The 21045-nt window shown below is 49.2% G+C and overlaps 2 protein-coding genes across 4 annotated transcripts in view; one reads left to right on the forward strand and one right to left on the reverse strand.

The window, feature by feature from the left end:
• Nucleotides 1–1933: 1933 nt before the first annotated feature.
• WHAMM (WASP homolog associated with actin, golgi membranes and microtubules) lies at nt 1934–20086 on the reverse strand. 2 transcript variants are annotated; one of them, XM_047738391.1, is made up of 11 exons: nt 19376–20086; nt 18083–18256; nt 15563–15713; nt 14021–14190; nt 12722–12887; nt 9486–9673; nt 8377–8463; nt 8019–8114; nt 3989–4463; nt 2428–2740; nt 1934–2387 (listed from the first exon to the last, which is right to left on the reverse strand). In XM_047738391.1, the coding sequence occupies exons 1-10, from the start codon at nt 20012–20014 to the stop codon at nt 2442–2444; spliced, it is 2445 nt and encodes an 814-aa protein (XP_047594347.1). In that variant the 5' UTR covers nt 20015–20086; the 3' UTR covers nt 1934–2387; nt 2428–2441. The 2 variants fall into 2 exon arrangements, with proteins under 2 accessions (XP_047594347.1, XP_047594346.1); XM_047738390.1 differs by having other exon boundaries at nt 1934–2740.
• Nucleotides 19973–21045, forward strand: part of FSD2 (fibronectin type III and SPRY domain containing 2) — a 47099-nt gene continuing 46026 nt past the window's right edge. For both annotated transcript variants that reach the window (XM_047738392.1, XM_047738394.1), the window contains exon 1: nt 19973–20804. The gene's annotated coding sequence lies outside the window, so the exon portion shown is untranslated. The remainder of the gene's footprint in view (nt 20805–21045) is intronic.

The following is a 21045-nucleotide window of genomic DNA, read 5'->3' on the forward strand; positions in this document are numbered from 1 at the left end:
TCGAGCCCCTGGAAAGGCACACGACCCCGCTGACACCTTGAGGTCCGCCCCGTGGGGCCCCGGCGGACTTCGCACCTTCAGAACCGTAGCTGATGGTCTGTGTGAAGTGTCCGGGTCCCTGGGGGCTGCTACGGCAGCAGCAGAAAACCATACGCCCCTCCCGTGAGCTTACGGACCTCAGCATCGCGAAGCTCTGCTGGGTGAATTCATTCGCCTACACGGGCTCACCTGGCGGGTGGTCGTGAGTGGGAAACCGTGTGATCCCAGCACCTGCTGACCCGTCTTGATCCCCTGCTCAGATTCCGAGAGGGGGCGAAAACTTGTGAGCAGGTAAGTCCGATGGGCTCAGCTCCTCCTCCACGGCAGGGCACCCCCGAGAATGCTGCCCCTGCGGACGGCCGTCCTGGACCAGCTTTGGCCGGAGGGCTGGTCCCGGTGGGAACTGTGGCCTTGGTGGGCTGCGCTTGTGGCTAGGGCTGCAGGCAGGGGGTGGGGGGCAGTGGGCGCCATGGTCGGAGGGGAGGGGGTGGGGCAGGAGGCCGCAGGGCGGACCCTGAAGGATGGGTGTGGGTTTGCCAGGATGTGGGGGCAGGGGACATCCCAGGCACTTCAGTTTCAGCGGGGGCAGCTTGGTCCGGAGGACACACAGCGGAGGGGGCGGGACCGCCCAGGGGGCAAGGTCTCTGAGGGTTGAGGACTCCATCCCCGGTCCCCGGTGGGCTGCGGAGGGGCTGGGGAGCTGGGAAGGCGGGTGGGAGAGGGACTGGGGCCCTTGGGAGAGCACGTTGGGAGGTTGGAAGTTAGGCAATGGGAGGGAACCCTTGTCACTCTCCTCGGCTCTGGATTCCCTGAGGCCAGAGTCTGGGCTGAATTCAAGGCTTGGCTGGAAGCAGGGGCGAAGCGGGCAATGAGGGAGAGGCGGCTGCAGAGAGGGGGACGTTCTGCTGCACGGAACACAGTCAGGTGAGGAGCTTTAGTGGCGGGAACTCTCTTAGGAAAAGGATCCTGTCCCTGGAGGCCACTTGACTTTGGCAACCCTTACAAAGCAAATTCTGAGACCTAGCCATGCTTGAGGACGTCTCAAGATACTGAAATGTCAATAATTAAAAACAATACCACACCGCAAAGTAAGCATAGGGAAACCTCTGACTTTGCCGTTTTTTTAAAACACCAGATTCTTCCCAGAAAAACGTGCTAAGCTTGTCCCGCCTGAGGCACAGGCCCTCAGTGTGCCTGGGGTTTGGGACTGAGGGTCTGCGGGTGGCTGGCAGCAAGCGTCCCCCCCCATGTGGCGCCCCCCGGGGACCTAGGTGGGGCCGGGCTGGGGCAGCAGAGCTTGGGCTCCGCGGGCAGAGCGCCCACGTGCACACACAGGAACCAGCGTCGGGTTGGCACCTCTCGAGGTCGAGGAAGGCAGGACGTGACACAGACCTGTGGGCGACCTGACAGTGGCCACACACGGGGGTCCAGGCTGCAGCTGCGGAAGAAGGCCCCGATCCCTCCCAGCGGGGCCCCTCGGGCCTGACTCTGAGGTGGAGTTAGCTAAGAAGACTCTGGAAGTAGGAGGGGGTTTTGGTGAATAACTTCTCTGGAAACAAAGGAAGGTCGATACGTCTCGTTCTGTGGAAACCCAGGGTGGCCACGGCAAGGGGGACGCTTCTGAGGTCCGTGGGGATACTCTGGGCCGTCTGAGAAGTGAGCAGACTGTGTTGACCCTGTCCCCTTCCTGAATTCAACACAAAGTGAGGAGGGAAGATCCCAACAGGAGACTTTCGTCCCTGCTGGGAACATCACCCCCTCACCCTCAGAATCTGCTTAAGCGGGTGTCCATCTGCAATCATCGTGTTAAGAGCTTTAAGGCCCCCTTGCCCCCCACCAGGCAGGGACAGCTTGTTCAGATGTGACGTTTCCTGTCCTCATGAGTGACACTGACGCATTATAAATAGTTCTTTATTATGAGTTTTTATAGTTCTTGATACATAAAATAGATTTCACTTAAAATAGTTGAAATTGTTCCTGGCTGGAAGCAGCTTACTCTGATTCCTGCTAAAATCATGTTCACATTCCAGCCCGTCGAGACGAGACCCCTGCCGCCCGCGGAAGACCCGGCAGGAGCAGCATGCCGCGGCTTACCCCAGTGGCAGCAGCTCCTTTCCCGAGTAAGGGGATGATGCTCGATAATCCTTCGTGAAAAAATGGATACTATTCTCCTGCGCCGTAATTCCGTGGGATCTAAGATCCCAGCTCCAGTGTGGCCTGTGGACGTCACCATCCCTCGACTTCCCGCCCTGATTTTTGGAGCCGCAGCATTCCAGAAGAGCTGCGGACATCCCGCAAAGCCCCCTCGGCTCTCGGGCTGTTGGGGCGTTTCCAGCCCAGGCGCCAGGCCCGCGTCACCACATGCAAGTGCTGGGGGGGGCCGGGACGGTGGCAGGGAGCACTCAGTGGTCCCACTCGCCGCTGGGGCCCTGCTCCTCGCTGTCCTCCTCCTCCGAGTCAGCGGACACTCTCTGGATTCTCTGGAGCGCTGCCTTGATGCTTCTCTCCAGGTCGCTGGCCGGCTTGTTGCTGGGGCTCGGGCTGAGGCCGGAGTGAACCTTCTTCAGCTTGACCCCCTGCCTTATGGCAGCCAGAAGCTGCTCGTTGAAGGAGGCGTGGGGACGGGTCAGAGCGGGCACGTCTGGCCTCTGCAGAGGGCTTCTGCCCCTCCTTAGGGAGGCCAGGACTTCATCCATAGACCCTGAAATGGAGCAGACAGTGCAGGTACGATCAGGAGGCCATACTCTCCCGGCCCAGGACAGTTAGTGACATGATTTCAGCGTGTCTTCGTTCTGTTACACAGACGCTCTCATTAGCTGCTGGAAAGGTCCTCCCCAGGCACGCTGAGCGCAGGGGAGTCACTCCTCTCCCCCCATCCCTCCCTGTCCGCCCCGTCCTCGGAGCCGCCACAGCTCAGAGACACGGTCATGCCCACGTGTCCTCAGGACGGCTGGGATGAGTGCCCCCTCCCCCACCCCGCAGAGGTCTGCCCGTGCGCGCCCCTGCTCCGCGTTCACACCACGCTGCTGCGAACCCCCTGTGCACAGCCCGGGTGGTCTCCATCTGAGAGTGTGGACGTTTTCGTTTGTACCTGCTTCAGGGTACGGCGGAACCGCAGTGTGGAACGATTCTGTTTATACGGTTCGTGTCCCCTCCTGCAGAACCCTTGCCCGTCCCAGGTGGAGGGGCTCCAGCAGAGTCTTTGCACCAGATGCACACAGAATTCTGCGGGGATGTATCTAACCGCCTCCCCCCGCAAAGCAGCCGCTCTGAGTCTGGCAGACGGATTTAAGCCCGTCTCCTCGGCAGCCAGTGTATCAGCTGGAATTAGAACTCCCTACCGGTCAGAGCGGCAGCCCTTCAACAAAATATTCACGTGTGTTCACTGTATTGTACTTGCAAAGGCAAAATGGGGTCTACTGGGGTTTTTTTTGACCCCTTCACTTTAGAAAGATCTCCCAAAATACGGCTTCTCAGTCCTCCAGTCTGTAAGAACAGCCTTCTGCATTCTCCTGTCCCTCTACCATAATTCCCAACCCATATTCAGCTGAAGTCGTAAAAATTAAATCTGGAAGTGACTCGGAGCAGACTGAACAGCAGGCTTAACCCAACGCAACATGAGAAAAATTCCAGGGGCAGAAATCAAGCGCACGCTCAAGTCTTAAGAACCTGAAACGGGAATCTTTAAGAGCGACCCCAAGTCACGAGACCATCAAATGTCTAGAGACGGTTTCCTCGCGGTGAGCTGGCGATCCTGTCTAGCAAACTCCCCTTCAGGCTATGCTAACTTTGCATTAAGGGAGTGGTGGCTTAAGGAAGCCAATGCTGGAGAGTTTTAAGGATGTAGAGACTCCTCCAAAAGATTCTGATTTGAGGGTGATTGCCCCCACAGCGAGAACGCGGCAGCCAGCCGCAGGGGGACTGAGCAGGGACAGACGGCTGTGGTTACCTGGGCCTCCGAAACCCACTGAGGAGTGATGGGCTCCTGCAGCCCTGGGCTCCGATGAGTCCAACGAGGAGTCACACACCAGGGGAAGGGGCTGATCCGCTGTCACCGACGTCCTCCCGTGTGAGTTCTGGCGATTGGCGGACTGAGAATACGGAAAGGGCCCAGCAGGGAGGGGAGGTGGGGGTGGTGGTGGGGGAGGCGGGGGCGGTGGTGGGGTCGGTGACAAGTCCTCGCTGGATGGGCAGTGTGTTTGGTCGCCAACGGGAACAGAGCTCTGGACGGTCTTTCCAGAGCCCGGCAGATCCCCGGGGGTTTGCGTGTGGCTAACTTCAGAGATGGGCGCACCTCCAGGCTCCCCGGAGGACAGGTGGCTCCCGGAGGCCATCGGAGGGGTCTGTGGGGAAGGCCCAGCTGGCAGGTGTGAAGCTGCAGGTTCTGAGCAAGGGGTCTTTAGGACAGAGCCACCTGGACATCTCTGGAAAGGAAACACTGCTGTGAGGCGCTTGCCATGGTGCAAACCATACAGAGCTGCACGCTCAGTGCGCCAACGCAGACGGGCCTCTGCAGGGATGGTGTTGTGTGTGCGGCGGCGCCCTCTCACTGTGGACAGCCGCCCTTGCTACCAAATCTATTCCTAAGGAATAAGCATCAATTCCCTGGATGTGTAATACCTTCTCTGCAATAAATATGTGAACGCACACACGTCGGTGAAAACATTCCATTTTAGTATAAAAAATAAGACTCAAAATAACAGGAGACTGTTGGCTGAGAAAATGATGGCGAATCCGTTTAAAGTATGAGTAGCAATGAAAATCAGACAGTACACAAAGTCGGTGAAACCGTCTAAAAAATGCAGATGATACAGTGTTATATCTATAATAACTATGTAAAACAACAGTATGAAAAATTCCGCCAGAGTGGACCTCACAGTGACAGTTTTATCATGTCTCTTCTCCAATTTTTAGGTTTAAATTTTGTAACTTAAAAATGTAAATTTATATTTTTTTAAATTTGAGAGATTGAGAGAGCACAGAAGGGGGAAGGACAAAGGGAGCAGGCACCCCGCTGAGCAGGGAGCCGGATGCGGGGGCTGCGATCCCTGAGATCACGACCTGAGCCGAAGGCAGACACTTAACCCACTGAGCCACCCAGGTGCCCCTAAAAATGTAAATTTAAAACATTCTGGTCTCTTGAGTACTACTTTGATAAAGGAAAACATAACCTTATAAAAAAAAAAAAAGAAAGAAACTTGAGTGGTGGGAGCACGGGGCACGGTCCCTAATGAAGGCACTGACTAGCCAGTGAAACAGAAAATGTAAATATGTAGCCAATAGAGTGGACTAGATCTCTATCTATAAACATGAACACATCTCAAAAATGTAATTTAAGTGGAAAAAAACCTGGCAGAGGCTGTACGTAATGTGATAATACTAATGTAGACTTAGCAGTAATATACCAAAAGTGCAAAACAAAGAGTACAGGCACACCTCGTCTTACTGCACTTGGCTTTATTTTGCCTTGCAAATATTGTGGCAACCCTGCATCAAGTAGGTCTCTTGGGGCTGTTTTGCACCAGCATTTGCTCACTTCATGTCTCTCTATCACATTTTGACCATTTTTGCAATATTTCACATGTTTTCATCATTAACTTTTCTATGGTGATCTGTGGTCAGTGGTCTTTAATGCTACTATTATAGTTATTTTGGGAGGGGCGCCTGGGTGGCTCAGACGGTGAAGCATCTGCCTTCAGCTCAGGTCATGATCTCATGGTCCTGAGATCAAGTCCTGAGTCGGGCTCTCTGCTCAGTGAGGAGTCTGCTTCTCCCTCTCTGTGCTTGTGTTCTCATGCTCTCTCTCCCCCAAATAAAAATCTTTAAAAACAGTTGTTTTGGGGTGCCCAAACTGTGTCCGTGTAAGACCATCAACTTCATCGTTGTCTTATTCTAGGAAACTGCCACAGCCAGCCCACCTCTGGCCACCGTGACCCGCCAGCAGCCAGTGACATGGAGGCAAGACCCTCCACCAGCAGAAAGACCACAACTGGCTGAGGCCCGGATGATCACATTTGAGCAATAAAGTATTTTTAAATGGAGGTATGTACATTTTTGGAGACCTCATGCTATTAATAGACAACACTAAACAGATAACAGTACAGCGTAAACATCACTTTTATATGCACTGGAACACCAGAAAATTCACCTGCCTCTTTACTGGGGCGGTCTGACTCCTGCATGGTCTCCCTCCCATGCTTTTCCAAGTCTTTCCACAGCAAACAGCAGAGCGATGGCAGCAAGCCCCAGACCTCACCGATGACCAGCAGTCGCTAGTCATGGAGTGACTGTGTGACACACAGAACTGGACTCCCAGGAACTCCGGGCCAGACTCCGGGGTCGTCTAGCCATCCTGATGGGGGGGGATGCCCAACCCCCCAGGACTTCCTCCTCAGCATCCCTGCAGCTGCAAGTTGCAGTGACCCTGGCCTGCTGAATTCTGCCTTATGTTACTGGGAGGTCTGTCTCCCCAGGGCTCACCCAAGACAAAGTAAGCCCTTGATCTCCAAGCAGCGCCGCAGAAATTTAAAAACAACCTGTCTTGGCTCTACAAGTTATCACGCGTCGAGATTCACTTCCTGTCTTCTCCTGCTCCCTTCCTTCCTTTCAAATGTGGTCAACTGGGCTTTGTTCCCTTCGAGGGTGGCACTTCTTGGCAAACATGGGATCCCCTCATGCTCCAACTGGGTCTTCCCACTTCCAGAGGTGGGTCTGGGCATTCGTGACTTTCAATATTCATTTTCTTTTTAAGATTTTATTTATTTATTTGACAGAGAGGTCACAAGTGGGCAGAGAGGCAGGCTCCCCGCTGAGCAGAGAGCCCGATGCAGGGCTGGATACCAGGACCCTGAGATCATGACCTGAGCCAAAAGCAGAGGCTTAACCCACTGAGCCACCCAGGCGCCCCATTCGTGACTCAAGCTCCCCAGGTGATTCTGATGTGCTGCCCAGGCAGGAGAGGGCCTGTTGCGGCTCTGGAGTTCGAGATAGGCGGCTGCATATAAGCCTGGACTAAGTGTGGCCGCTCAGGGTCACATGGTTAAGAGAATGAACATACGTGTCTAGCACCGGGCCGGTATACGGTAGGTGCTCATTTATGATCAGAGCAGTAAGCACATCAGAAAGCAAGGTGAAGTCAGGATGTCCTGATTTATCCGTCCAGTGGCTCCTTTTCTTGTTGGCATCACAGCACACCTTCAATACCTTATTCCAGAATTCTGTCTGGCTGCAGGCGGTCTCTCCTTGCAGGGGCGGCTACAGACTTGGGTCTTTGTGAAAGTGTGTGTTGTAGATGTGTGATAACAGATGTATGTTTTATACTGCACTAGTTTAACATTGTTTTTAAATAAGTAGCTATTTACCTTCTTTTTAAACCTATTCACTTTTCCCAGAGCACTTCACTACACACTATGTCACTCTGCTCCCTTGCCTGCATTTTAGAGAATTCTTTATTACAGCTGAGGAAACGTGAGCTAAGGTTGAGGCCAGTGTAGCCGCCGTCCATTTTCCTGGCTGGGCAACACTACAGCAGGCAGAGTCAACCCCGCGGGCCAGGAGGGGAGAGCAAGCACCCTGGTGCACAGCAATGTCAAAAACTTATTATTCTAATATTTTCAGGTGCCCGGCTGGCTCAGTCGGTTAAGCGCCTGCCTTCTGCTGAGGTCATGATCTCAGGGTCCTGGAATGGAGCCCTGTGTTGGGCTCCCTGCTCAGCGGGGAGCCTGCTTCTCCCTCTCCCTCTGCCCCTTCCCCCAATCATGCGTGTGTGCTTGCTCACTCTCAAATACATAAATAAAATCTTTTTAAAAAATATTCTAATATTTTTGTTTTTTATTTCTACACTAAAAATAATGGTGTTTGGGGAACATTTTGTGTTCCCAATGATCTGTTCATAATACTTGACACTTTTCTCCCAGCACGGGTGATCTTCGTTTATTTCTCTAGAAAATGCAGGTGAGGGGACTATTTCTAGAACTTACCTCCTTAAATGCTCTCAGCCGCTGGAGTGTTTTTTTGCGTTCCTGGTTTATCCATTCTTTTTTCTTTTGCTCTTCCTCTTTCATCTTGTCTCTTTTCTGTATAAAAAGAAACAGATGTTTGTACATTTCTCCAAATAGAAGTCTTGAGAGAGAAAGGACCAGTGACCGGATGCAAGTGCCTCCCCCAGCCCAAGTCCCAGGCCCCCTCCCCAGACTGCAGGGCTGGACTGCGGGCTCCCCAGGATCAAGCCTGGCGGCCGCCCCCCACCCCCCACACCAGGGGAGATCCCCTCTCCGTAGATTTAAGCCAGTGTGTCACGTGATGCGAACATGAGACGCGTTCTCTTCAGCCACTTACCACCTGGATACGATGATGCTGATGGAAATGTTTCACACGCTCTTCCGCCAGCTGCAGTCGGAGCCGATGGTTCTCTCTGCACTGATCCTGGGAAAACGATACAAGTCACCGGCGCGTGTGCATTGTTGCCGTGGCCGCTAGCAGAGACGCCTGGCAGAAGGAGGCACTGCGTTTGTGCTGTCGTGTGAGGCAATCGTTCTCGGGGGGTTCTGGTGTGGCTCCGTGGTCCTGCCTCCCCTCAGTCATGGGACACATGCGGACGGGCTGCCCCCGGTGGTAAGGACCACAGCTGATTTCGTGCCGGGAAGGATGGAAAAGCAAACCCCCCAGGTGGAAATGAGGGGACACACAGGCAGTCCCCTGTCCTGAATTAGCATGTATTCTAAGAATCTGTTTCCATGCGACGGTTTTAAACACATCTCCTCATAATGTTACAATAGTAACTTCATGTCCAGACATACCTACACAACCATATCCAACCCACAAATACCTGGAAAATTATATTAAAAACTGTATTTTTTAACTGGGCTTAACCATTCTTAGTATATCACTTTTATGTAATCATGGAGTTTTTAAAAATTAAGAAAAAAATCACTCACCAAATACAAGGAGTGATATGAGCTGAATTTTCTTTTTTTAGATTAAAATTTTTTTTTAAGTCATGTCTACACCCAGCATGGGCCTCAAACTCACAACCCCAAGATCAACACTTGATCCCCACTGACTGAGCCAGCCAAGTGCCCCATTATTTCTGATATTCTATAATCGGTAATTTAAAATAAATTTTAGAATATACTATAGCTGATTATTAGAAGTTTCTTCCTACCATTATTTTAAAAATAACTGTGTATGTAACAGGCATTCGACACAGTTGTTGAACAGATTAATCAAAAATCTAGACATTACGGTAAATGCTTAGGCCCCAAAAGAAACAGAATCTTTAAAAAAAAAAAAAGTAAATATATCTTATTTGAAGCCACTGATAGGTATGTAAACACATGAAATTAATCACTGTGTTGGCAGAAAGCCCTCCTTTCAACACCTATTTATTTTCCATAGAAGGAGTCCCTGGAAGGGGACGGGCGGAGAGCCGCTGCCCACGCGCCTACCTGTCTGTTCCTGAGACGGGCTCTCCGCGCGCAGATCCCGCCCCGCTGCGACTCCAGGCGCCCACGCTGCCGGCTCAGCTCCTTCACCTCCGCGCTCTGGTCCCCCGGCAGCCCTGCCACGCCAGCGAGCGCTCCCAGCTCCTCTGGGCTTTCACACGGGTCATAATAGACAACCTCCTCCTCTTTATCTAGAAACATTGATGACGTCTTTAAAACATGGTTGGGTATAAAAAATAACACACAAAAATACTTTAAATGTTAGAAGGCAAAGATGACTTGTGACCCCACGACCTAGGGAGAGCCGCTATTAACATGTGTGTACACACACACACAGCTACACACACGTACACATACACACAGCCACATGTATCAACAACACAGGGCTAAGAGGCCATTTTCCATGTGATGGAAACAGAATTTTTTTTTTTAAGATTTTATTTATTTATTTGACAGAGATCACAAGTAGGCACAGAGGCAGAAAGAGAGAGAGGAGGAAGCAGGCTCCCTGCCGAGCAGAGAGCCTGATGTGGGGCTCGATCCCGGACCCCAAGATCATGACCTGAGTCAAAGGCAGAGGCTTTAATCACTGAGCCACCCAGGCGCCCGGAAACAGAATTTTAATGGCAACGCAGTGCCCTCTCATTTGCACATTCTGTACGAGAATATTCCGGGTCCTGTTACTATCTATTTATTTTACAGTGATGCACATCTGAACATAAAAACTGTGTACATTTTTATTACTTCTTTCTTTCTTTATTTTAAAGATTTTATTTATTTGACAGAGAGCACAAGTAGGCAGAGCAGCAGGTGGGGGGGCGGGGAAGCAGGCTCCCTGACAAGCAAAGTGCCCAATGTGGGGCTCGATCCCAGGATCCCGAGATCACAACCTGAGCTGAAGGCGCCCCTTATTACTTCTTTAGAAGATGAAGTCAGGGCCCTTGATAATCAGCACTCAGTGGCCTCCACAAAGGTAACTACCTTCGACCAGCAGTGTGGCATTTGGCGCCTTAAAGATATTTAATTATTACATATGTATTTTTTAAAAATACGTGCCACTTATAACAAATCCCAGCCCTACAGAACTGAGCAAAATAGAAAGTGAAATTTTCTTCTTCCTTTCTCCTTCCGTCCTTCCTTTGGAATTCCATTCCCAGAGGAAAACATGATGAACAATTTGGCATACATCTTTCCGGATAACTTTTTAAATAGAAATTCCCCCTAGATATGTAAAATGCTTATAACCTGAAATTACCATAAAGTTTTTTGAAAAACTAGGATTAAATTAAATGTTTAGATTCAGTACAAAGAAAATAATTATGCGGAGGAAACTGAAGCAGGCAAAGACATAAGTAAAAGGAGAGACATACCATGTTCTTGAATGGGAAGATTCAAAATTCAAAGATGATAATTCTCCCCAAATTAATCTCTAATTTTAAGCACAGTCCCAATAAAAATTCTAAGGAGTTATGGGTTTTTTGGTTTTGGGGTTTTTTTGGTTCATTTGTTTGTTTGGTACTTGCCAAAATGATTCTAAAGTTTGTGTGGAAGAATAAAGGAATGAGAAGAGTCAGAAAACCTGGGGAAAAGCAGAGTCCTGAGGGAGGTGCTTGCTGTACCAGACACTAAAATGTAGATCCAAGTACAGTAATGAGAACATATGGGACCAGCGCCGGAAGCCACTCACAAACTAGCAAAAGGAAAATAATAATGCATAATTAGATAAAAATAAATGTAATAATTCTGGACATGAGACCGAAAGCCAGTAAAAGCACCCAGGGAAAATGTTTTCAAAATCAGGGACTGGGACTACCTAGCAATTTTGGGGGGAAGGTGAGATTCCTACCTCATATCAAAATTAATTTAACCTGGATTAGAGAGCTAAATGTGTGGTTTTTTTTTTAAATCACAAACATATTCCTGCCTCTCTGCCTACTTGTGATCTCTGTCAAATAAATATAAATAAATAAATAAATAAATCACAAACATACTAAAAGAAAACATCAGTAAAATATTGATATAGTTTGGGGATAGGGAGCCCTTTGTCAGGCATAACAACAAACTCAGGAAGACTTTACTGAAAGGAGACAGAGCTCCCTAAAAATGAACTATTTCTGCAAGGCAAGAAAAAGCAAATATCTGCAACACAGGACAGATAATAGAGTTATAGCCTTCGTGTGGAAAGGGAATGTTCCAAAGAAAAATGGGCAAAGACCAAGGATAGACAGTTAATAAAAGAAATACAGATGGCTAGTAAACGTGCAGAATTGTGCCCACCACGCTTATGATTAACACATGATAAGCACAAGATGCCATTGTCTTCGATCAAGTAGGCCAGAACTTAAAAGAATGGTGTAAGTGCGGGGAAACGCTATTTTCATAATCTACTGGGAGTGTCTTTTTGCTCAACCTCAGTCTAGAAGGCCATTATATAGTACGGAATCTGGAAATCAGAAGGTAACAGAAGTGAGGACAAAATGTGAATCGGACGATTACTGTAGTGTTCGCAGGTGTGTGTCCATGTGCAAAGTCTGCACCGTCCTTGACCCAACGAATCCATCTTTGGAAATTTATTCCAGGAAATAATCTTGGGTGCCGGGGTGGCTCAGTCAGTTAAGTATCTTGCCTTCAGCTCAGGCCATGATCTCGGGGACCTGGGATCAGTCTACCAGCTCAGTGGGGAGTCTTCTTCTCCCTCTCCCTGCTGCTCCCCTTGCTTGTGCTCTCTCTCTCAAAAAAAAAAAAAAAAAAAAAAAAAAAACTATCTCTCTTAAAGGCAAGGATGTGTAAAGGAGGGTTCTTTGCCACACTGTCATTTGCAATAGTGAAAGGCTGGAAATCTTGGTATATCCATATAATCAAACACTGTGAAGCCATTAAAATGCAACAGAAAGATGGTTATTATGTATTAAATGAGAAGAGCTTACTAAACAGGATATGCAGTTTGGGTTTAAAAATTGGTATTTACTTGTGTACATCAGTATACAAACAGGGCTCTCCAGCATACTGTCCTCACTCCGTATCTCTAGGTCATGGGACTGTGGGATAACCAGTCCCTTCTCTGTTTTGCTGTGTGTTTAACTATGACTGTATCACTGGAATAACAAAAATGCTAAAAGGAAACTTTAGGAAATTTCAGTAGATGTTTTAGCCAACTTTAAGAAGTAATAATGTGGCATCTATTTCCTTGGATGTGTGATTTAAACATTTTAACATACACATTTAAAGATAAATCTTACCTTTTATAAGCCTTTTAATTGAGTCCAACTGTGTTATAAGCAGTATTTCTTCATATTTTAATATCTCGAATTTAACCTCATACAGTTCTAATTGGATTTCATAATACTGTATTTCTAATTCATCTACAACATCTGTATTTTTTTCTTGTTCTGGAAGATCTTCCATCTTGTTTTCATGGAAAAAGTAAGAGCAAGTTAAAATAATTAGTACACTGAAAGCTAATGTTAGATGCATTAGATGAATTTTCTGTTCTCTGCTTAAGACCAAACAGAAAACAGAAGAAACATTCTTCCCTTTCAAGTGACAAAACGAAAATGCCTCATTCAATGTTTGTTACAAATACTTTAACTTACCCTTGAAACATACAAAAACATTCAGGTTTAGAGAAAAATCAATAGCAGTGAGGCATCTGCACTGTTTCCTGCTTCAAACTTTTATCGTTACTGGAAGAAATTTAAATGGCTGTGACCCTAGGAGGAAGGACCTTTGTATTACTCCCGAGTTGTGCTGAAACACTGCTTCACTGATTTAAGTGTAGTACCCACTTCAGTACTGAGCTCAGTGTTATTATCAGGAGCATCTTAGAATATTTCAAAAGCATCTTGACCGAAAGAAGCTGTATGGCCAACCTTCCACAGTCTAAATTTTCAGCGAGTAGAGGATGTTGGAATGAGTGAAGCAAGGAAGGTCTGTTAATAGTGCTTGGAAAGAAAGGTGCTACCTAGAAGTGTGGGCTTTCTTTTCTTTTTCCTTTTTCTTTTCTTTTTTTTTTTTTTTTTAAGATTTTATTTATTTATTTGACAGAGAGAAATCACAAGTAAGCAGAGAGGCAGGCAGAGAGAGAGGAGGAAGCAGGCTCCCTGCTGAGCAGAAAGCCCGATGTGGGGCTCGAACCCAGGACCCGGGATCATGACCTGAGCCGAAGGCAGCGGCCTAACCCACTGAGCCACCCAGGCGCCCCTCTTTTTCTTTTTTCTTATCTTTTCTTTTTTTCTTATCTTTTCTTTTTCTTTCCCTTTCTTTTTTCTTCCTTTTCTTTCTCTGCCTTTCCTTCCTTCCTTCCTTTCTAGAGAGAGCGTGTGCACAATGCATGTGCGTCAGGCGGGGGCTGGCGTGGTAGGGAGAGGGAATCTTAAGCAGTGTCCACAACCAGTGTGGAGCCCGTCGAGGGGCTCGATCCCATGACCCTAAGATCATAACCTGAGCCAAAACCAAGACACTTAACCAGCGGAACCACTCAGGTGCCCCAAAAGTGTGCGGTTTTTTTCCCAACCAGGTTTCATTTATCTTTGTCTTACCTTTCTCTGAATTTCAGCTCTTTTGTGATTTAAACACAATTCTCTCGCTCTCATGAGCTGCAGAGTCTCTCGGGCTAACATCAGCTTGAGTTTTTCTAATCTGGGAGTTGCCGTGGCCCAGGCAGCCTGGCCAAATCTCTTCTTGTCCTGTTCCATTTGTTTCTGCATTCCTGTTGGATTATAATTAACAAAATAAAACATAATTACAACTCATTGAAAAGGGAAAAATGTATCCTGAGCTAATTGTTTACTGCCTTCCATGTTACTTGCAAAACATCCTTTCTAAGAGAAAAATTGTTTTAGTGATTTTTTATTGTTGCAAAAATAATACATGGACATCAGTATAAAATCTTTAGATACTTTGGGGCTCCTGGCTGGCTCAGTCAGTGGAACATGGGACTCTTGATCTCGGGGTTGTGAGCTCGAGCCCCACATTGAGGTGTAGAGAGTACTTAAAATCTTTACAAAGAATTTCAGATACTTCATTTAAAAATAATAATTATAAATCATGAATCTCGTCTACCTGAGGCGATCTTTTCTTACATTTTGGTGCATGTATGTCCAGACTGTTTCTATGTCAAGCTAGACAGATAGTTTGAACCAAAAACAAAAAATAAAAACCCGACAAGGGGCACCTGGGTGGCTCAGTCGGTTGAGCATCTGCGTTGGGCTCAAGTCATGATCCCAGTGTCCTGGAACAGAGCCCCGCATCAGGGTCCCTGCTCAGCAGGGATTCTGCTTCTCCCTCTCCCTCCATCCCTCTCCCTGCTTGTGCTCTCTCTCAAATAGATGAATAAAATCTTAAAAAAAAAAAAAAAACCCACAAGATCACCATTCTTCTTTGAAGCTTATTATTTCATTTCACATATTGTGGAACTCTCACCATTCAGAAAAACAGATACAGAGAATCCTACTTCGTGACCACGGACATTTCCCTTGTTGAATGGAACTTAACGAAATGGCACATGTTAGCTTCCTGTCTGGGGCCATCGGCTACCACGACTTACTCCGTCAGAAGTCCTTCGTCCGCCCAGCCACCCGACTGCAGCATTCTTTCCGCCCCGTGTCCCTTCCCCTTCCGTCTCTGCTCCAGCCCCCAGGCTCTCCTTAAGTTCCTCACACTTGCCAGCCTCCCTTCAGCCAGAGAACCTGGTGGCTGTCATTTCTTCTGGAACACTCTTCCCTCACTTTGATGCTCTCTCAACTCCCACTGACCCTTCAGAGATGGGGACAGGCACCACTTCCCAGAGGCCTTCACTGACTTAGTGAAGGAGCCTCGTGCCTCCTGGCAGCTCTCAGAGCCCCATGCGTCTCTTCTTCACGGAAGAAGATGGCTGCTAGCGCCATCTTCCGTGTGTTGGAAGGAATACATAAGTAGGATCTCTCTCCCCTCACCAGACTGTACAGTGTCTGTTTATACTCATCCTTATGCTGAATCCCCAGCTCCTAAGAAACACAGGGCCTTGTATTCAAGAGGCCTCAAGTGTTTGTTGAGTCAAATGAAAATGACACACACCCTGGTATAGAATTTTACACTGTTACCTGCTAATGCTTTTACTGTTTCTTTAAAATAATTCACTGTAATGTCCTGAATAGAGACTATGGCTTCTTCAGCCTGTCTGGTCCATTCTTTGGCTTCCTTCTCCAAGGCAACTATCCGCTTAGGACCCAAATTATCCTCATCCAAGGATTTCTACAGAAGATGCGAAAATCGTATTAGAAGAGTAATGCAGAGCCAGAGGAAACTGAAAGGAAATTGGCTGCATAGATTATGCCAACTACTTTTATTACTACTAAATTAAATTTCCTTCATTCAGCAACTCCTTACTGAGTATGAAGGAGGCTCTAAGCTAGACACCACCTGGAAGACAAAGGGATACTCTGGGGTATGAAGAAAAAGAAAAACCTACTTTTACCTTGCATTACTAGAATAACATTTTCTAGACAGGAATGCTCTCAAGTTACGTTTCTCTGTTAATACACAATTCTTTCGGGGCACCTGGCTGGCTCAGTTGGTGGAGTGTGTAACTCTTGATCTCAGGGTTGTGAGTGTGAGCCCCACACTGGGTGTAGAGATTAAGTTAAAATTTTAAAAAATTTAGAAAAACCCACAATTTTTTAAATGGCACCTGTGCTGTTAAGCACAGGGCCTGGTACACAGCATTCAAGTGTTAGCTATCACTACGATTTCTTTTAGGGATATGACAGGAAGCTTTTTCAATATGATAATTATTCTCCGAAATGCAAAGATAATACATAACCTAAACATAGTAAAATCTAAACATTCATAATTATAGCATATACTCGCAGTCTATTGGCAGCCAATTCTTCTACAAAGCTGTTACTCTAAGAAATACATAGAGGCTGGCCATCAGGGAAATGTAAATCAAAACTCTAGGACACCACCTCACATCCACCAGGATGACTAAAACCAAAAAGACAGTGACAAGGGTTGACAATAATGTGGACAAACTGGAGCCCTCACCTCTGGCAGGAATGCAAAATGGTACGTTTGCATTGGAAAAGTCTGACAGTTCTATGACCCAGCAATTCTGCTGCTAGGTAAACACCCGAGAGAAACGAACACATATGTCCGCATAGACACTTGTACACAGATGTTCACAGCAGCTTTATTCCTAATATTCAAAAAGTGGAAACTAACTTTCTGAATGGAAGTTTAAATGTTCGCCAAACAAGCCAAAGCTCCACCAGCTCCTGAGTGGGTAAGCAGAGCGTGCACACGTACTATCCATATGTGATACTACGGCACCAGAGAGAGAAACAAAGTTCTGGTACGTGCACCAGCGTGGATGGACCTTGAAACCATTATGTGACATGAAAAGATCCAGACACAAATCTGTACCTGATCCCGTACAAGATGAAGTGCCCAGAAGCAGAAAGTAGAGTGGTGGCCTCCTAGGGTGCGGGGTGGGGGAAGGGAATGGAGAGTGATGCTACTGGGCATGGGGTTTCTTTCCGGGGGTGATGAAAATGTTCTGGAGCTAGACAGAGGTGACAGTTGTGCAAATGAATATACTAAAAACCACTGACTTATACACCTTAAACAGGTGAATGGTATGGTCTGTGAATTATATCTCAGGGAAGCTGTTAATTAAAGAAAAATATATACAGGAAGAAAAGACTATCCAAATAATAAACTTTCAGAGTAACGAGCAGAACAACTTTCTCTGGAAATCTGAGGGGTATGAGTTTTCTCTAAATAGGATACCATTTCTACAGTCCCAAAGCTTGGCTGGGCATGAGAACATGTGTGGCCGGCCCAGTGCAGGGGGCAGAGATCAAGAGATCTCTCTGATGTCTTCTGACTCCAGCTGGTTGAGACCCAGGGGAAGCTATTTAACCCCTCTGGGCTCTAGGTTCCTTTGTAACACTGACAGGAGAACACCTGTTCTAACTAAGGTCACTGGATTGTTCCAGAGCTCCAGGAAATAAGAGCGATGATGACATTTACTAAAGCTTAAATTACTGAATTATGACCCAGGGCCTTGCTATTTATATTTTCATCCTGTTTCTTAGAAATCTGCATATGTCCTTAGAGTCTGAAAATAGGCTCAAGTAAATACGCATCACATCAAAAACAAGTCATCAGCAAAGAATGTGTTTAACCCTTGAAAAACTGCAAAAATCTTAATGTATTCAGATGACCAATGTAAAATGCCTTCATTTTAAAATTTGTTTTACAAAATAAATTCAGTGTATATATCATACCATCTAAACAGAACGGTGAATGCAAGGCACAAAAACAGACTCAATGTCAAATGGGCCTAAAGAAATAATATGTGACAGGGGCACCTGGGTGGCTCAGTGGGTTAAGTCTCTGCCTTCGGCTCAGGTCATGATCCCAGGGTCCTAGGATCAAGCCCCGAGTCCGGCTCTCTGCTCAGCAGGGAGCCTGCTTCCCCCCACCCCCCCACCCCCGCCTGCCTCTGCCTACTTGTGATCTCTCTCTCTGTCAAATAAATAGGTAAAATCTTTAAAAATAATAAGAATAATATGTGACAAAGGGTAATTTGGTAAAATAAAAATATAAAGAAAACATACCAAAATACTAAGCTTACATAAAGTTGCAACTTCTCTCATATCCCTAAATGGCTTCAGTAAATACTGGAAGAACATAGTTGCCCCGGTAACTAATTCCTGGTATGCATCATCTTCCTCTCGATAGACGTTCATCAGTGCTACCATGGTCTGGGCTTTCTCATGCCCCTGAAGAACCTAGAAGACAGTAAATAGAGCTCAAGGAAGGGCAGTTATTTATAAGCTCAAGCCAAACAAACAAAACTAAAGAAACTTTAATGCCCTGAACTTTAAAATTTGAAATACTGATTAAATATGAAGATGCTATTGTCCTCCGACCAAAAGGCCCCATAAAACAAGAATGGTTAATGAAATCATGCAATATCCACGGTAGAATGTTATTGCTGTAATCATTCAATGCCGTGACACCCTTAACAAGCTCCTTTTATAAAGCCATTTTAATTTAAAAAGCTCATTCCATAGACAGCTGAAGGAGATGTAATTAAGAGTTTGCAACGTGGCTGAATTCCTCTCCCACACCCTTCTTCCTCAAAATAATGCGCAGAAAAATCATCCAGATTAAGAACGACCTATGACGAGAACGAGCAAGCAAGAGGACATGTCCAGGGGGTTAGATCACTAAATCTTGGCCACCGTAGTAAACTGTGGATATGCACGCCGTCTTTTTTCTCCCAAACCCTTTTGTGGACTTGCGTTCCTCCTCCCCTTAAATTCTGTAAGTTTGTAACTCTAAGAATGAATTGTTCGGCTGCCCAAACGACCTCTTTTAAGCTTAAAATTGCACTCCTGTTGCTAGTCCAGATCGGTAAATAAAGCTCACTCCCCTTCGGCTTTCCATGTGACCGAGTCTGCGTCACTTTCCGAACCGTCTCCCCCAGGCCCCTTCAGCGTCTAGAGCAGGGGTCTCCCTTGCTCCCGTCCCCCCACTCGCAGAACCGGGAAGTGTTTACATCTAGTGCTTGTTGCTGTTTCCCACACGCACTACGGCTGTTTCCGGTTCTGTTTCCGCTATTCTCTGGCAAATCCTGTGAGCACAGCCGGCTCCGCCAGATGCACGGTGACCAGCCGGAGCACGCCGTCCCCCGCCCCGAAACAGGTGTCAGGCACCTGTGCACCTGCGCGCGCCCCGCCCCGTCCCCGCCCACCGTCACCTGGCCGGCCAGCGGGCCGCCGGGCTCTCGGGAACACTACCGGCCCACCCGGGCCCACCCGCGCCCACCCGCGCCCACCCACGCCCACCCACAGCGCGCTCAGCCCAGCGGCCGCACTGAGCCGGCAGGAGGGGGCCCGGCTTACCTGGCGCAGGCGCGCGCCCGCCGCCGTCCACCGCGCGCGCAGGGCCCTGTCCCGGAAGTCGCGCAGGCTCTCGCAGTCGGGCTCGCCGCCGTCGGCCGGGAAGAGCGCGTCACGCACCGCCGCGCCGCCGCAACCGCTCGCCGCCTCGCCCAAGTAGCGCTCCAGGCGCCCGCACAGCTCCTGCAGCGCCGCGTCCCCGGGGCCCGCGCGTGCTGGCCACACCAGCGCCCACAGCCCGAGCCCCAGGCCCCAGGCCCCGCCGGCGCGCGCGTCCAGCTCGGGCGGCAGCGGCGGGAAGCAGCGCTCCAGCGGCGGCCACAGAGCCGCCAGCTGCCGGTGCGCGCCGCGGAGCCCGGCGGCCGAGAGCAGGCCCGCCCAGCTCGGGGGGGACGCGGCCGGCTCGGGCCGGCTCCCCTCGCGCCGCCGCCGCTGCGCTGTGCGGTCGTGACAGGTCACCGCGAACTTGCCCTCCGCGTCGTTCCAGGCCACGAGGAAGCGCAGCTGGTGCCGCTCGGGCTCGGCGAAGAGGTCGTCGCGGACCGGCACCCAGCCCTCCAAGCTGTCGGGCTGCTCGTCGTCCATGGCCGGCGGCTCAGCGGGCCCGAGGACCGGGCTCGTGCGCGCCTGGCCTCCCCGCATCCCCGGGGGCCGGGCGGCATTCTCGCAGGTCCGCGCTCGCGTCAGCGCCCGTCGGGCTCAGCCCCCAGGAGCCTCTGATTGGCTGCCAGCGCGAGGGCGGGTTCTCGGCAGCCAATGAGAAACTCAGAAGTTGTCTCGGGCGGGGCCCTGGGCAGCGGTCCCCGTCGCAACCCCGCCCCGGAGCCCGGGAACTTCCACTCTTGCCTCACCATTTCCACCTTTGTACCTGCTCACGTTGGAAGAGTGTTCCTCACCTGAACGAGCTACCCTCTTAGCCGCCTGCGCTGAACTGCGAGCCTCTTGGGAACGGGGACCGGCCTGGGCGCCACAAGTCCCCGAGGGTTTCTGCGCCCGAGGACGGTGCAGACTTGCTGGACACCAAATGTTACATCAAACACAGGAGTTACTGGCTGAGGACCTCGAAGAGCCAGCCAGTGGGTAAAAGCCACACATTTGCCGTTACCGCGTCAGCAGGCTTTAGTGGGGTGTCAGCTGTGTGCAGGTTCGGGGGCGCACACAGATGTCTCGGTCCTTAGAGCATCTCAGCTCCCAGACCGCACGTGTGCATGCAGTGCGTTCCTACCCTTTTTACAGCCAACAAGACGGAGACCCGGCAAAGAACCGTGTCCTAAAGACACACAAAGGCTAATAAGACCACCCGGCCCCTCAAGACCTGTTGGAGATGGGGAAATCTCATTTGCACGTGGCGATGGGATGTGACTTGAAGGGAATAAGACAGCCGGGTCTGCGTCCGGGAAAGGCGCAGTGCGCGCCGCGGGAAACCATGCAGGTGGGCTTCCTCCTGGGAGTGCACTGGGAGGGCTCAGGGGTGGGGTCCGGGGAAGGCAGGTGGGGGGAGAGGCCCTGGAACCCGCGAGAAGGAGCCCTACTCTGAGGTTGGGCTCCTGAGGGTTTAGATTCAGGAACCAGGGGAAGAGCTTTTGAAGGTTTGGAGCTGGGAAATCCGGACATCAGATCCGCCCTTGCTGTCATACCCAAAGGAAGCAACCAGAAACCAGGGCCAGCCTGGA

The sequence above is a fragment of the Lutra lutra genome, chromosome 7, assembly GCF_902655055.1.
Source record: "Lutra lutra chromosome 7, mLutLut1.2, whole genome shotgun sequence".
Lineage (NCBI taxonomy): Eukaryota > Metazoa > Chordata > Mammalia > Carnivora > Mustelidae > Lutra > Lutra lutra.

Excerpts from the sequence above, each read along its gene's own strand:
- WHAMM (XM_047738391.1), bottom strand. The coding sequence starts at position 20,014 with ATGCGGGGAGGCCAGGCGCGCACGAGCCCGGTCCTCGGGCCCGCTGAG. Across the intron at positions 18,257-19,375 it reads CGGGCGCGCGCCTGCGCCAG|GTTCTTCAGGGGCATGAGAA; the intron begins GTAAGCCGGGCC and ends ACTGTCTTCTAG. Across the intron at positions 9,674-12,721 it reads AATTAAAAGGCTTATAAAAG|ATAAAGAGGAGGAGGTTGTC; the intron begins GTAAGATTTATC and ends CAATGTTTCTAG.